We start from the raw sequence: 15,229 nt of genomic DNA on the forward strand, positions 1-15,229 counted from the left end.
TTGTGCTTGGTAGCTAATTTCAAATGTTTAAATTCTTCTGTTATCAGTTCGCTTGATTTACCAAACTACATGCTATTTTGCATCCATTTTTTACACAGCACTTTAAGACAGTAAATCTGCCCTAATGTACTGTGAATCCATAATAAGTGACTCATGATTTTGCCATGAACAGAGAAAGGTGCATCCTGATGTATCAGGCTGTTGCCCTTTTAATGACTAAAAAATCAAGTCAATACAGAAATCTGCTAGTAAAGACAGAGTGCACTAATACTCATTAATAATTACGTTTTTTAGTTAAACAATGTATGAAAAACTGTGCAAGACGGTGTTAAAGCATAACCAATGTTGTTAAACAGTATTTAGAATATATGATGTATTCAGAATATCCATGTCTATGAAATCAGTGATACAATATACTATTGACACCTTTATTTTTCAAATTAATCACATTACATTTTACATAATTTGCACCGTCAATGAGTACAGAGAATGTACACACAAACTTACAAGATATTGGTTCCTAGGTATCATAACAACAAACCTATTCTCCATCTAGGTAATCCCTAGCAGTAGAAGCTTTGAATGTTAATGTAAGATGAACAAAAGTATGTATTTAGGCCAGGACTATATGGTGTGATGGTATTTATGGGCTCTTTACTGCTCTTGTACAGTTGCATTTAGGCTACAGCCAGATGAGGCAGTGTCAGGTGGGAAAGTGCTTCCCCTATCCTGCTCCTCATGTATACAGCAAGCCGAATGTAGGCAGCACTGTAGCCATTTTGGATGTCAAGGACCTGTGGTCACAGATGCTGGCAGTGGTGCAACTGCAGAAACATGGTGGCTTGCATCTGTTTTTCCTCACTTTGCATCCACTCTCACCATCAGCAAATGAATCCTATTGTTTCCTGTGTGGCTGTAACCTTTGGTCAGTGTTTTCTATCTATTTCCATGACCAGCCTGGCTGCCATAATCATCAGTTCAGCTGCATTCAGTCAAAATACTTCCTGTTGTGGATAGACTAGCCATACAGTCATGCCATACCAGACAACCCACAAGAGTAGCATTTATTGAGACACAAAGTGGAAAGTTACTGAAATAGTCTCTGGTCAAAGTAATGGAGAAAACTGCACAGAAAACATATTGTACTAGTAACTATTTCCCCACTACCTTCCATATTACTTTGTCATTACTTTTTTGCTTTTTGGAGAAGTTTACAAAGATCATAACATGTAAAATCACCATATTACTTTCTCTACTACTTTCTATAGAGGGTGGATAATCCACATTACTATAGTGCCTCAGTACATGTTGACTAATTACAAAAAAAGCCAAAGCTAAAAGTCAGAAACTAACTTCTATGTAGTCCTGAGAATCCATAAGCCCCCCTCTAGAAATGACTTATTTACGGCACATAATTGCACATACCAAAAGCTTTGTATATGCCAACATGCACATCTGAGGTTTACAATGTTCTCTTTTATGTATCACTATAAGAATAATAACTTTTGGGCTGTTTCTTTTCATTAATATATATTTCCTATAGTAGCCTATTGTACATTTCTCTTAATAACCCAAAATATATACATTCATTTAGATGTACAGAAATAAGATATTAAAGGTTTGTCATGATTTTTGCTTCTTGTATGTCGCGTATGCAATTTAAATTCAGCAGCATGTTACTGATATTAAAGGAAATTAATTTAATATGGTTAATATGACATTAAACCTCCAACTATTTTGAGGTTTCCTTTTTTGAGGGAGTGTAGAAAATACTCCATTACAAATTCATTAATATAGTCTATATCGGTGGGGTCATTGTAAAGCACATGAAATCATATCATCTACATTGTTAATCCATTGAAGGCTACTGTAACAGCACAATCAGTGATTGAACTGGCATAACAGCAAACACACTAACAAACTGGTTTGATAAATAAGCTGGGAAGTCTGCACAAAAAATAAAGGCCCACAGAGGTTATATGTATGGAGGAAAAGCACCATTATAGTCCTGTCATCATTTGTTGCAGAGGATTAAAATGTAAATTCAGTGCCCGGTTAAACTTAACTATTCCACTTCTGAAACAACTTAATAGTACACTCTGTACAACATATACTGAATGTTCTGTGCTTAGGATATCACATTTAAAAAGTCCTGTATACCTTCAGTTGTTATTTTCCTCTGTAGCTGCTTACTGGAAATACCTTTCCTTTTGTTTTCCCCCACTCACCTTCTATGATGAGGTTACTGCCTTAGATTGCCTAACCTTAATGGTTTCAGGTCTTTATACAACTCCATGTCCCTTATATTCTCTTACATTTCCTAAAGGGGCATGACCTAACAGCTCAAGCAAGTGGTGTGATGGAATACGCCACACAGAGACAACTCAAGTTTTCTAGTAGCTTGTATAGTGATAAAGTTTGCAGCATTCATATTCCCTTGTACTAAGCACAATTCAGCAGGAATACTTTAAGCTATAGTGCCCCCTAAAATTTAATGTTTTTGACTTAAATCATTCCAATTCTACAATTAGCAACTGAACAGTATTATTACCTGTAGGTATTTCTGTTGTAGGCAGGGGCACATTCTCTCAGGGACACACACATACAACCACAATTACTTACGCACCATATTAAAAGGTAAACAGGAGGACTGAAAAGACATCTTAGCTACTAGGGCACAGGGGGTAGGAATGAACCTTCTGCCCCAAGGAATGTAAGTTGGCTGTTTCTTAAACAGCCTTACATTTGGTTAGAGTAGCCATAATTTGGTGTTGCTGAATACTGAGGCTCATTCTGTGTCATGGCACCTTGTGCTGCCCCAAAGGCGGCATTCTGAGCTGCCTGCTGAACGTGAGGATTTTTCCAAGCGCCTGTTGTCCATTCCTCTTGAGCCTTGCTCATACTGCCTCCTGCACCCCGGTAAAACCTATGAACCTGCAGAAGCAAATAATGTCAAATGTTAGACACCTAATAAAGTTCTAAATGCTAGCAATCACCACACAAACACACACATCTAGTCAATATTCTCCTTCCCTGGCAATGGATTTAATTCAAGTGGAATAAGCATTATATAAATTGTTCCATTCCAATCACAGAGAACAAATATCATATTTAATTTCCCGGTCATGGCTAGTGAGAAATTCACATGTGTGGATTTTAGGTGAAAGTCCATGTAAACTGTACATTTCAATGTTTATGCATTTCCATATAATGGAATGGAATTTCTGCAGCTCTTTTGCTGGGTTTTCTTTAAAGGGGTCCCATCACCAAAAAAAAATATTCAAAATCGTATTTCATCACATTAGTCAAGCAAAATTAACTTTAATTACACTATATAAATTATTTGAATCTTGTTTCCTCCAGTCTGGGAATTCATAATCATAGCAATCAGGCAGGAGCCATTTTGTGCACACTGTTATTAAGGCAAGCCTTGCATCATCTCAGAATCTTGTTTGTGCACCAGAATGGGGGACCCGATGTCCATCCCCATGCCCCGGCTACACAAGTAAATGGTGAAGAGAACGGGAGAATGTGGGGAGAGCAGTGACATCTAGGAAGTGCTGAATGGAAAGTGAAAGTAACTGTCTGTCCCGCCTCTATGCCTAAGGCATAGAGGAGGGGCAGACAATATTTGATTGACAGCTGAGATTTTTAAATGAGCTTACAACAACTCTGAATGCTTTAATAACAAATAGAAATTGGATTTCATGTTTAATTTCAAAAGGACTTTTATTATACTTTGTATATATACTGTATATGTGTGTATATATATATATATATATATATATATATATATATATATATATATATATATATATATATATATATATATATATATATATATATATATATATATATTGTGACAGGGTGTTTGGGAAACACCACTGTCTTAGAGCAAAAGACACACAAAAGAGTGCATTTAAACTGCATTGTATGTGCTGCAAAGGAATATTTGGCTCAGGTAGGGTTAATATTCCCTATCAGCCAGGTAATTAAGTGGCAGCTGAGAGAGGATCTACCTGGCAATGTAAAAGGGCTGTGTGAGCACAGTTCAGGGCTCTCCAGGGAAGTGAGGTGCTGTGAGAGACAGAGCTGGGCAGAAGGGTCCTTTCTGCCAGCAAGAGAGTTCCAGAGGTTGGAGCCTAAATCCCTTGTGGGGAAAGAAAGAGGAAAGGACTGGCAGAGGCTAGTGAGTCTGAGTCCCAGGAGGGTAAGCCAGCAGGGCTGAGTGTGAAGCCCAAATACTTCAAGGTGCAAGAGGGTGAGAGTTTCCCTTGATGGTGAGCGACCAGAGGGGGGAAAACCCTGAATGTTTTGCAGTGTATTTACTGAACTGTACCCTGCATGTTCTACAGTGAAGTTGAACTGTAACCTGAACATTTTTCTGTTGCCTTTTCGTTGGAATGTCCAGTGCTTAATAAACCTGTTTTTTGTCTGAAGCCTTGGTGTCCCTGTCTCTAAGCTCAAAAATCCAAAACTACCTGCCTACCAAACGCTAATTCCCCCATAAAAGTGCATGTGCAGGCCAGTGGCATGTCACAATTGGTGCTCGAATGCGGGCAGAGCTTTAAAGAGACATACACCTGTTTAAAAGCCTGGTAAGCATTACCCTTAAGAGACTGTACTAATATGGCAACTGGTGCTGTAAATCCCCATGCTACAGCTGTTCAGCAGGAGGCTGTGTGTGCTGTTGGAAAGCAACAGGAACCACAAGATGGCGACTGGTGGAGGCAGTTCCACTGTGACTGGGAAAGAATCAGTGTGCCAAGTCTGGGAAAGAGACTGCTAAATGCCTCACAAGTGAAAGTTGAGCATTTCTGTGAGTTGGAAAGAGCAGTGTCAGCTCCTGTAAAGTCTGTAGGAAAACAGACTAATTTTTTACCACAAAGAAAGTTCTACCAACAGGCTTCCTTAAAGGTGCAGTGGCCTGTGGAGTTGCAACAGACTGCCAAGGAAGTGAGAGCAACTTCGCTTGTGCGAAAGGAGACCCCTACATCTGGATCCAAGGCAGGAAACTGGTTCCATAGAGGTGTTACTCCAAAGTTGGAGCTCCGGCAGAATACCAAGGAGAGAAGCTATGCTGATTTCCAAGTCCGGTCTGGCATATTTGGCCAGAGTTCATCCTCAGCAGTTCCACACCGGATGCCCTACAGGAATGGTGAGCCTGTTCTTAAAGGGGTGGTTGAAAGGGAACGGCAGGCTGGGGAGATAAAAGACTGGGACTGTGGGAGGAAAGGCAAGGTCCTGGGAGCTAAAGAGTTAAGTGTGCAATCAGAGTGCACTGTGCCGGTTAAAGGTATTGCTGAAAAGTCAGTAGAGGTGAAAGTGAATGGGATTTCACTGTGGGTCACACTGGACATTAACTCAACTAAGTCAGTGGTGTTGCATGAACTGTTAATGTTTATTCTACTACCGCACGAGGTCCCTGAGAAGCAAGAGAACTCAAACCTGACTGTATGTCTTAATTTTGAAACCACAAAAGGGACTGTTATCCACTCACTTACGGTTGCATGTGACGGTGAAGAGGAAATTGTTCTGGGTACAGACTTTCCCCTATTCTGGGAGTTGTGGGGAAACAACAACCCAATGGATGTGGAACAATCAAACCAGGTGGTGAATAATGTTGGTGTTATGCAAAATGTTATGTGTAATTTTGCTGTCCAATGTCCAGATGGGAATCCTATGTGTGTGACTGTGGGGTGTGAGGTAACACCCATAGTAAAAAGTATAAGGGGGACCCCCAATGTAAATGTTCCCCTAGCAAAGGTGAATGAGGTAATTCACAGTGGGGATCACCAAAAAGCAGAGCAGGCGTGTCTGCAACAAAGTAGCTCAAGTGAGAGAGAAAATGTCTTGAGTAAAATGTGCCTTAATGTTTTGCTACCTGAAGGGTTAAATCAAAGGGAGAAAAACTCTTTGAGGCATGTCTGTGATTCCAAGTGTGAATGTCTTAAAGGTGAGGCAAAACCTAAGCCCTGCACTTTGTGTGACTTGTCTGTGAATGTGTACAAAACAGAGCCTGTAAAGTGCAGTAGTTGTTCTGGCCCAGGTCATATGGCTGATAATTGCACAATTGAAAGGTCTACTGCGGCAATAACTGAGCTGATCAAAGTCTATGACCAGTTGTGTCTGCAACTGAACTCAGGTGGAGAGTCCCAGTCTACTGAGAGCAATCCCTTAGAGAGACAGGGATATGTCCGGCTCACTGAGTGTGTAGTGAGTGAGAACAGACCTGAGTGTGCTGATATGGAGAATGGTAACATGGCTGTCAATGGGGATAAGCCACATGGAGTGACCGCGGTTGAAAGCGAAGTCATGACTCCTGTGTTACATTCCATGGAAAGAGTCTTGCAGTCAGAATCTGTCTGTCTGACAGCGGTTGCATTGGGTCCCAATACAAGTGATACCAAATGTGAGTTGCTTGCTAACCCTAAGCGTGTGACCGAGTGTGTGTCTGGTTGTATAACACAAGTCTGTGAGCAAGATGCAACCAGAAAGCAAACTAAAACTGTTGGCCATGGGTTTGAAGTGAAAGGCCTCGGTGTGTTTAAAATCCCATCATTGCCAGTGGTGGAAGGACACCCTATATCCCAGGCAGTGGGTAAAAATGAAATGCAAAGCGTGCATGATGGTAACAGAGATGCCAAAGTGTGTGTGTCTTCCCTAGTAAATAAAATTCAGGAGTTGGAAGTGTGTGTGGCTGCTTCCATAGAGACACATGTGTCAGATTCATGTAGTAGCGATAATAAGTTGGCCTTAAAGTGTCCATCCGAATGTGACTCCCATGGTTCAGGCATGATACCCAGGGAGAGTAAAGTAAGGCAAAAGTGCAAGCAGAACTGTGGGAATGAGACCCCTAAAAGTGTGTTAAAGTGGACCTGTCATCTACACATAAAAAGCTGCATAATGAAAGTCCTTTGAAAATTAAATATGAAACCCCAAAAATGTTTTTCATTAAAACATCCATACCTGTTATAAAGGTGTTTAAATATCTAAACTGTCAATCAAATATTACCTGCCCCGCCTCTATGCCCGTGGCATAGAGGAGGGGCAGTCAATTACTTTCACTTTCCATTCAGCACTTCCTACATGTCACTGCTCTCCTCACATTCCACCTTCCCTCCTCAGGCTCTATAATTGTGTAGGGCACTGCACATGGACATTAGGTCCCCCATTCTGGTGCATACACAAGATTTTGGGGTGATACACAATTTCTCTTAATAACCGTGTCCACAAAATGGCTGCTGCCTGCTTGCTGTGATTGTATAATTCCAAGACAGAAGGAAACACAATTTTAAATAATAAATACAGTGTTATTAAAGTTTATTTTGCTCAACTAACATGATAGAAAAGAATTTGAAATTATTTCTTAGGGTGACGGGTCCCCTTTAAGTGAGAGACCTGAAATCTTAGACTGCCAAGCTGTGTGTGTGAACATAGCCAGTGCAAATGATGGTGGGGAAAATAGTACCATGAGTGTTAATGGTGATCAGCCAGACATAGTGTCTGAGGAGGTGAGTGATGAAAATGTAAAACTGCCTCCTGAATCTGTGTGTGTGCAGGTGCCAACCACACAACTGTTCTCCAGTGAGCCCATCTGTGAGAGAGTTGAAACACAGTGTTCTGGAGAGGAAAAAGGACGTGAAGGCATATTTAAAGGGGAAGTTAAAAGTCCTTTAGCAAAATTTGTGCCTGTCCCCACTGAAGTGAAAGTGACAGATTCAGCACCAGCTGAGTCTATTAAAGAGGTATGTGAGTTAAGACCTGATACAGAAGAGGTCAATTGTGGGTTGCCTGTTAACACAGAATGTGTGTTTGATTGTGTGTCAGAGTTTGTGACACAAATCTCTGGTAAAAAGCACCCTACAACCCATGAATGCAAAATGCAAAGTGTTCATGGTGTGGACAAAGACACTGAAGCATGTGTGTCTGATCTTGCCCTATTTGATCAGAAGCAGGAGACTGAATGGTGTGTGACTTCTTCCATAGGAACACATGTGTTAAATGTCTTGCAGGTTAAAGAAAGGCCAAGATCCCTTTTAAAGGGATGAGCTATGGACAAACGGGTCCCTAGCCCTTTAGTGAAAGACAAAGTGAGTAAAACCTTGCATTTCAAAGGCAGAGTGAGCCCTTTAAAGATAAAAGGTTCAAGTTTACAAGAGAGCACGTGTCTGTATACTCTGATTAATATGTATGTGTTGGATCTTTCACATGCTAAAGAAAGGTCAAAATCATGTTTAAAGGGTTGTGTAACTGAGAAGCAGCAATCTAGCCCTTCAACCAAAGAAAGACTGGAGGTAGAAATCCCGTTAAGAGAGTTTCTTTTGGGATGGCAATGTGTTCCGCCCCTGGGTCGAAACAGAGGGGGAGGATATGTGACAGGGTGTTTGGGAAACACCACTGTCTTAGAGCAAAAGACACACAAAAGAGTGCATTTAAACTGCATTGTATGTGCTGCAAAGGAATATTTGGCTCAGGTAGGGTTAATATTCCCTATCAGCCAGGTAATTAAGTGGCAGCTGAGAGAGGATCTACCTGGCAATGTAAAAGGGCTGTGTGAGCACAGTTCAGGGCTCTCCAGGGAAGTGAGGTGCTGTGAGAGACAGAGCTGGGCAGAAGGGTCCTTTCTGCCAGCAAGAGAGTTCCAGAGGTTGGAGCCTAAATCCCTTGTGGGGAAAGAAAGAGGAAAGGACTGGCAGAGGCTAGTGAGTCTGAGTCCCAGGAGGGTAAGCCAGCAGGGCTGAGTGTGAAGCCCAAATACTTCAAGGTGCAAGAGGGTGAGAGTTTCCCTTGATGGTGAGCGACCAGAGGGGGGAAAACCATGAATGTTTTGCAGTGTATTTACTGAACTGTACCCTGCATGTTCTACAGTGAAGTTGAACTGTAACCTGAACATTTTTCTGTTGCCTTTTCGTTGGAATGTCCAGTGCTTAATAAACCTGTTTTTTGTCTGAAGCCTTGGTGTCCCTGTCTCTAAGCTCAAAAATCCAAAGCTACCTGCCTACCAAACGCTAATTCCCCCATAAAAGTGCATGTGCAGGCCAGTGGCATGTCACAATTATATATATATATATATATATATATATATATATATATATTTGTGCCTTGGTGAAAGGTCCACTTTAAGGAAAAAAACAAGGAGGTCAAAAAGCATTGTATTATTTCCATAAACATCTAACCTCAAACTATCTCACACACTTCAACTCTTTTGAACAATTTAATAAATGTTTTATGCCACTAGCCCTGCACCTTTAGGCAACTTTAAGTACGAGTATATTTAAATGAAAAATGTCACCTACATTTAATGAACAGCCTCAAAAATTTCAGCCATACCTTAGTCAGTGCCACAAAGGAGAGGACAGCCACAGCGGTGAACATGATAGTTGGGATCAGCATTACCACTGCAGATCCAACATTTGTACCAAAGAAACTGATTGAAGCAATCCAGCCACTGTGGGGAAAGAAAATGAAATGAAAGAGTAGATAAACAGGAAATGGTTTATAGAAGAACAAAATATCTATGCAGATGAGAGAATGGTAAATGGATAAAGGAGAAAACTACAAATACAAATATCTTTAAGTAAACTATCCTTCCAAAACTATAGATAAACTTTAATATGATTAATCACCTCATCTCCTTCTGCAAAGTCACTGCAGCAAAATGCACACATCCAGCTCTTCAGTTCTAGTTCTCCATCTTCAACCCAAACATATTTCTCTAGACCTTGCCAAAAGAGCTACCAATACATGTGATGCAACACAATACACTTATCCTGCCAATGTGACTGGCATGCAGTGTGAACTCATTTATCTGATCCAAACCCATTCTGGACCTGTCAGGAAAAACAATTATTGCCCCCAAGGATATTTTGTGGATGATCAGAAACACTGCAGTTCAAGATTTATTTGACTTCTAAATGAAATTACCCAGAGAAAGATTTCTTTAAAATTGTCCTTAAATATACAATTTGCTATTCAAAAATAGGCATAATGGCAAAGGATAATGGTAATAAATACCTGTATTGGTATAATTTTATACAATATTTCCAGAGTGATGGCTGTGGCTATAGAACCCACCCTGGCAACTGCACTACTGGGTCTGACTACTGTAATTATTTGCTCCAAAAAGAGTAGAACCTGTCTTCATATTGTGTTGTACAATGCCAAAAAACAGATCATACTTGAATAGAACCACCTTGTCTACACTGGAGAAATATAATGAAACTGTAAATAAAGCTCTAACATATTACAAGGTGGCCTACATTTCCAGGGGCTTTTGAACCCTAACCAGATTAAAAAGTCTCTTTGCTATGGGGACACAAATGCAACAAAGCTCAATATTTGTTACATGGGGTTCAGGTGCACATGTCCAAGACCTGCAGCTCAAGGAGAAACTAATATACCAAGAGGAGACCAGTAGACACTCACAGATCCCATGGACATGCATAGTAAAGCAACTGCAAACTTAATTTATGCAAGTAAAAGACACAACATAGCCTTACTTGTTTTGTGCTTACAGCACTTAATCACAGGCTTTTTCTCAAAATCCAAATCAAATTTTTTTTTTTTTTTTTTTGAGTTTTTGAGTTCAGTGCCTGCTGGTTTCTTTTGGTACAATCTTGAACCCTGACACCAACTCATTTTCTGTGAGGAAATGTATATTTTGATTATAGATTAATGTGAGCTTGTTCTGACTCGCCCCCTTCTTCCTATATATCTGTTTTTCTGCTGTTTTATACACTGCATATATTGATAATCAAGACTTGAATTTTTTTCTTAAAATCAAAATAAAAGAATTTTTAAAAATTACACACAACTACCATGTTATCCTGTCCAGTTTGGGATAGCAAATAAAAAAACATTCCCACATATGGGATTCTCAATATGTACAGGGAATATCCCTAGATTTTATTTTACCATATTAAGCTACACACATTTCAGTGACATATTTCCTTTGCCAGGTGTTTACATAGATACGCAGTTAATTTGGGTTATAAGAGACAACTGTCCAACAAATCTAACCCTTCTGTGTAGTATTCAATATCACATACAAGGGCCTATAGTGCATTTGGCTGCAGTACGTAATGCATGAGACTGTTAGTTGTGCAAACCCTACAATTATTGTAGATATAAAGTCATATGCAAAAAGCTGCCCAGGCCAATACACAGAACTGCAATACTTGGTTAAGATCAATATTAATGATATTTAAGAAGTGTAACAAGATGGGATATGCACACTGATTGCAAAAGCCATACAAGTCCTAATTAAAAGACACAACTGCGCAGGGCCACAAAGGATATTTGTAGAATCTTCACCACTAGCAGTTTTCCACGTATACACAGGTGGCTCAAATGTCACACTAGGCAAATGTTAACCTTATGTACACTCAGTTAGGAAACTCCCAGAGATGTGGCATTTATGCAGTCACGGAGGCCTAGATTTAAAGAATTTAACCAGTCTACTAACATTTCAACTTTACATATTAACTTAAAGGAGAAGGAAAGTTAAAATCACTGGGTGGTGTCAAATGTTAGACACCCCCTGTGATTATAACAGTTTACCCCAGGTTTGTGCTCCGGTTTGCATAAAGCTCCATTGGCCTGGGGTACTTCTATATCAGCACCATAGATGGATCATCTTCTTCCACTTCTTCATTCTCCTATGGCCCAGGCCAACACTTGTTCAGTAGAGTGATAAAGCCATTCTTTCAATTAAAAGGTCATCTTTTCACTCTACTGCACATTAACACCTGATGCGAAGAAGAAAGAAGAGAGTGACATGGTGATCTACAGAAGTACCCCAGGCAGGTTAAGATTTTTGTTAACAAGAGCACCGGCATGAGTAATAGGTAAGCAATCATCACGGGGGCGTTGCCCAACATTTAGCATCCCAGAGATTATAACGTTTCTTCTCCTTTATGAAGAACTTAAATTATGATATTGTACAATATATTTATGCAAGCTACACAAGCAGGTTTATTGGCATGATATACATAGAAACTCACCATACACCCCACCCTGGGATGCCAACAGCTTGGATTATACTGATCACCAGCTGACCAGTGAATGTGAAGAAGAATGCCATAAAATTAAATGAGCTGTCTGTCCTGTGAGAAGAAGTATAGACATATAACATCTGAAAAAGTGTATTCAGTTACAGATGGGGTAAGTAATAAATCATACTTAAAGCTCAGTGAAGGGGCAAAAAAGTTAAATATAATGTATATAATGGCAATAAATATAAACACAAAAATTATACATAAGTACGTGTCTGCAAAGGAAGGAGTATAAACGTAAGGTATATAAACGGATATAGAGGGCAGAAATGAAAGATTTGTTTTTAGTTAAAAGTTAAAGAGAAAGACAAAAGATGTGAAATAGAGAGAAGGGTACTTACTTAAAAGCTTTGTAAATAGGTCTGAACCAGCACACATAGGAGCAGGGAGTAAAAAGGATGAGCCACAGAAATGCCAGGCCAAAATTTGTGGCGCCGCCTCCTCCAATCAACCAGGCCAGGCAACCAATCAGATTCACCCCCAGAGTGATGCTATTCACTGTAAGCACACATGGGGATCACGCAGAAAGGCACACGCATGCAGTGAGAAGAGAGCCAAAGATCAGAGTGAGACTGCGGACAAGGCAGTGTTCAGAAAGTGGGGTTTTCAATTATTATATATTTACCCACCCAAAATAATACCCCCAAAATTGCAGTAAACATGGAAATACTGTATACTTCATTTTATGAGAATAGATCTGGACAATAGGAAATTGTGTTAAACTGCTTTTACCAAAACAATATGAGCAGAAATTGTGGATCTCATACCACCTTGAACATAGGGAACCTAGAAATATACACAAACTAAATTGTGGGGCTCATTCATCACCAGTGAGCAAATTTGTAACAGGATAGTAATCTATACTAATCAGTACTTAGCATTTTTTTTTCCAGACAGCTACAGGTAGAATAATGAAAACAAAAATTTGATTGGCTGCCATGGGTTATTTCCCAGGTGCAAATTTACCCAGTGTTGATAAGCAAGTCTTACCTTGCAATGATTTAAAATATATATATACTTCATAGATAATGTTGGTCTACCATATAAAATTAAGAAAATGCAAACAGCAAAGTTTATTTCAGTGATTTCAGCCAACAGAGAAGCAACCAAAACTAAGTTGTATGTGATACTCAACTCTATAGTTAGTATAGATATTAGTATACATAATGTATGTGAGTGTATTGAGGGGTGGGTGTATGGATGCTGGGTTTTCATTTGGAGGGGTTGAACTTGATTGACTGTCTTTTCAACCTGATTTAACTATGTAATCATGTATTCCACCCATTCACTTGAATAGCAAATAGGCAAGTGTGGTTACTGATGCTCTCCTCCCTGAAATTGCTCTAGTATACATTTTTAGAATGCTAATAATTCAAAACCATACAAAATAAATAATGGGATTTTTCTTCTAAGCCAGACCTGCCAAATGACGAAACTTCGGAAAACCGAGTGCCATCCCGTCGGCATTCTTGCCAGCGGGAAGGCATTTTGGGGAGATTAGTCACCCAAAGAAGAGGAGATTTGTCGATGGGTAACTAATCTCCCCGGAATCCCCACCACCCTAAAGGGAGTGGCGATATCACTCCAACTTGCTGTGCAGCAGCAGAGTGACTGTAGTTTATTAGAGCACAAGCCACATGACTGGGGGCACTTGGGAAACTAACAACATGCCTAGCCCCATTTAAGATATGAAAATTAAATATAAAAAATCAGTTTGCTCTTTTGAAAAGGAGATTTCAGTATGGAATTCTGCTTGAGCAGTGCTATTAATTTGAGGAAAAAAAAACGGTTTTCTTGTAACAGAATCCCTTTAACGTTTTGTGGTTATTCACTTCTAATAAGGGCTCCAATTAGAGAAGAGGATGGCATCACTGAGGTAGCCATTTGGCTGTCATGCCAGTAACTGCACATGGACACAGATTTGGCATGCCTGTTGTACTTATTGAAAATATCCAACAACTGTTACAGAATATTATCTGTAATATTAACTGTTACAGAATATTATCATGTCACTTGTAATGTTATCAACCCTGCTGACACGGCCCCTCTCATGTGGACCTAGGGCAAATGGGGTTCCCTTTAACTAATGCAATTCATTCTCAATGACTTCTCTCTTCTATATAATTTGTACAAATCTCTCTGTGATTTTTAGAAGACTATGGCCAATCTAATAACACCCAATTTAGTACGGTCCACTCACACATCCACAGGTAGTAGAGACGTTTAGCTGTGGTCCGGTGCACATCCGGGATGTCAGTGTCAAAATCCTGGTAGAAACATGGCTTGAGAGGTATGAATCGGGGAAGAGGCGGGAAGTTGTTTGGTTTATCTGAAGGAAATAAAAATAATACATTAGTACTTCAGAGCAGACATTAGATCAAATGTACAGTATAAATAAAAGCTGTAATAGGGCAATGGCAGGCAGTTGGTAATCCAGGTGCTGTTCAGTGGAGGAGAGGATATCCTGTACAAGTCATCAATACCATCAGAAAAAGAAGGACAGAGAGTGACTGAGGATAACACCACTTAGCAGCATATGGCTGTGTGGATTTAGGATTCGCATGAATAACAATGTGGATTACTAGGTAATAATAAGGATTGCCAACAGCCACCTTTAATAATGGCCACATATAACCAAGGCCCAGAGAGTGCTGAATAGACATCATATGATAGCAGTCAGGCACCATTTTCAAGGTGTCCTTTAGTAAAGCTGTGTGTTGCTCACTGACCCTGACTGGTGTGTATATGTATATAGAGAGAGATTGTCCCTGATGCCATTGAAACATGCGGACTAAACGTGACGGTATGTGCATACAAAAGCTCTTTTATATTCATGTTATTTGCTAAGATCTTACCAGACATGATGAGCACAGTCTCTGCCCCGCTGTCAGGAGGGACGTGTCCCTTGAATGTGGGAATCTGAGGTCTAAAGGGACACAGGCGAAATCTTTAGATGAATGAACACAGCTCCGCACCGTCCGACCAATATCAATAGAAATAGACAATAAGCGACTGGACACTGAGAGCGGAAAATCTCTGAGTCTGTCACACTACACGGGCAAGCCTGATGTTATTACAATAAAGAGCTATTTCTAATAGGGCCGCTATTCGAGCGCGCTCGCAGCCCCTGCGCGTACTTGTACTTCTGCTGCCTACAACCCGCAGCTCTGTCA

At 40.1% G+C, this 15,229-nt stretch overlaps 1 protein-coding gene across 1 annotated transcript; it reads right to left on the minus strand.

Annotated features, from left to right (window-relative positions):
- Positions 1-414: 414 nt before the first annotated feature.
- Positions 415-15,190, minus strand: scamp5.2.L (secretory carrier membrane protein 5 gene 2 L homeolog). The gene is given in 6 exon segments (NM_001092667.1): positions 415-2,934; positions 9,334-9,451; positions 12,006-12,107; positions 12,398-12,554; positions 14,257-14,385; positions 14,912-15,190. Coding segments are annotated over 6 exon segments (708 nt in total). The 5' UTR covers positions 14,919-15,190; the 3' UTR covers positions 415-2,739.
- Positions 15,191-15,229: the final 39 nt, after the last annotated feature.

The sequence above is a fragment of the Xenopus laevis genome, chromosome 3L (assembly GCF_017654675.1).
Source record: "Xenopus laevis strain J_2021 chromosome 3L, Xenopus_laevis_v10.1, whole genome shotgun sequence".
Lineage (NCBI taxonomy): Eukaryota > Metazoa > Chordata > Amphibia > Anura > Pipidae > Xenopus > Xenopus laevis.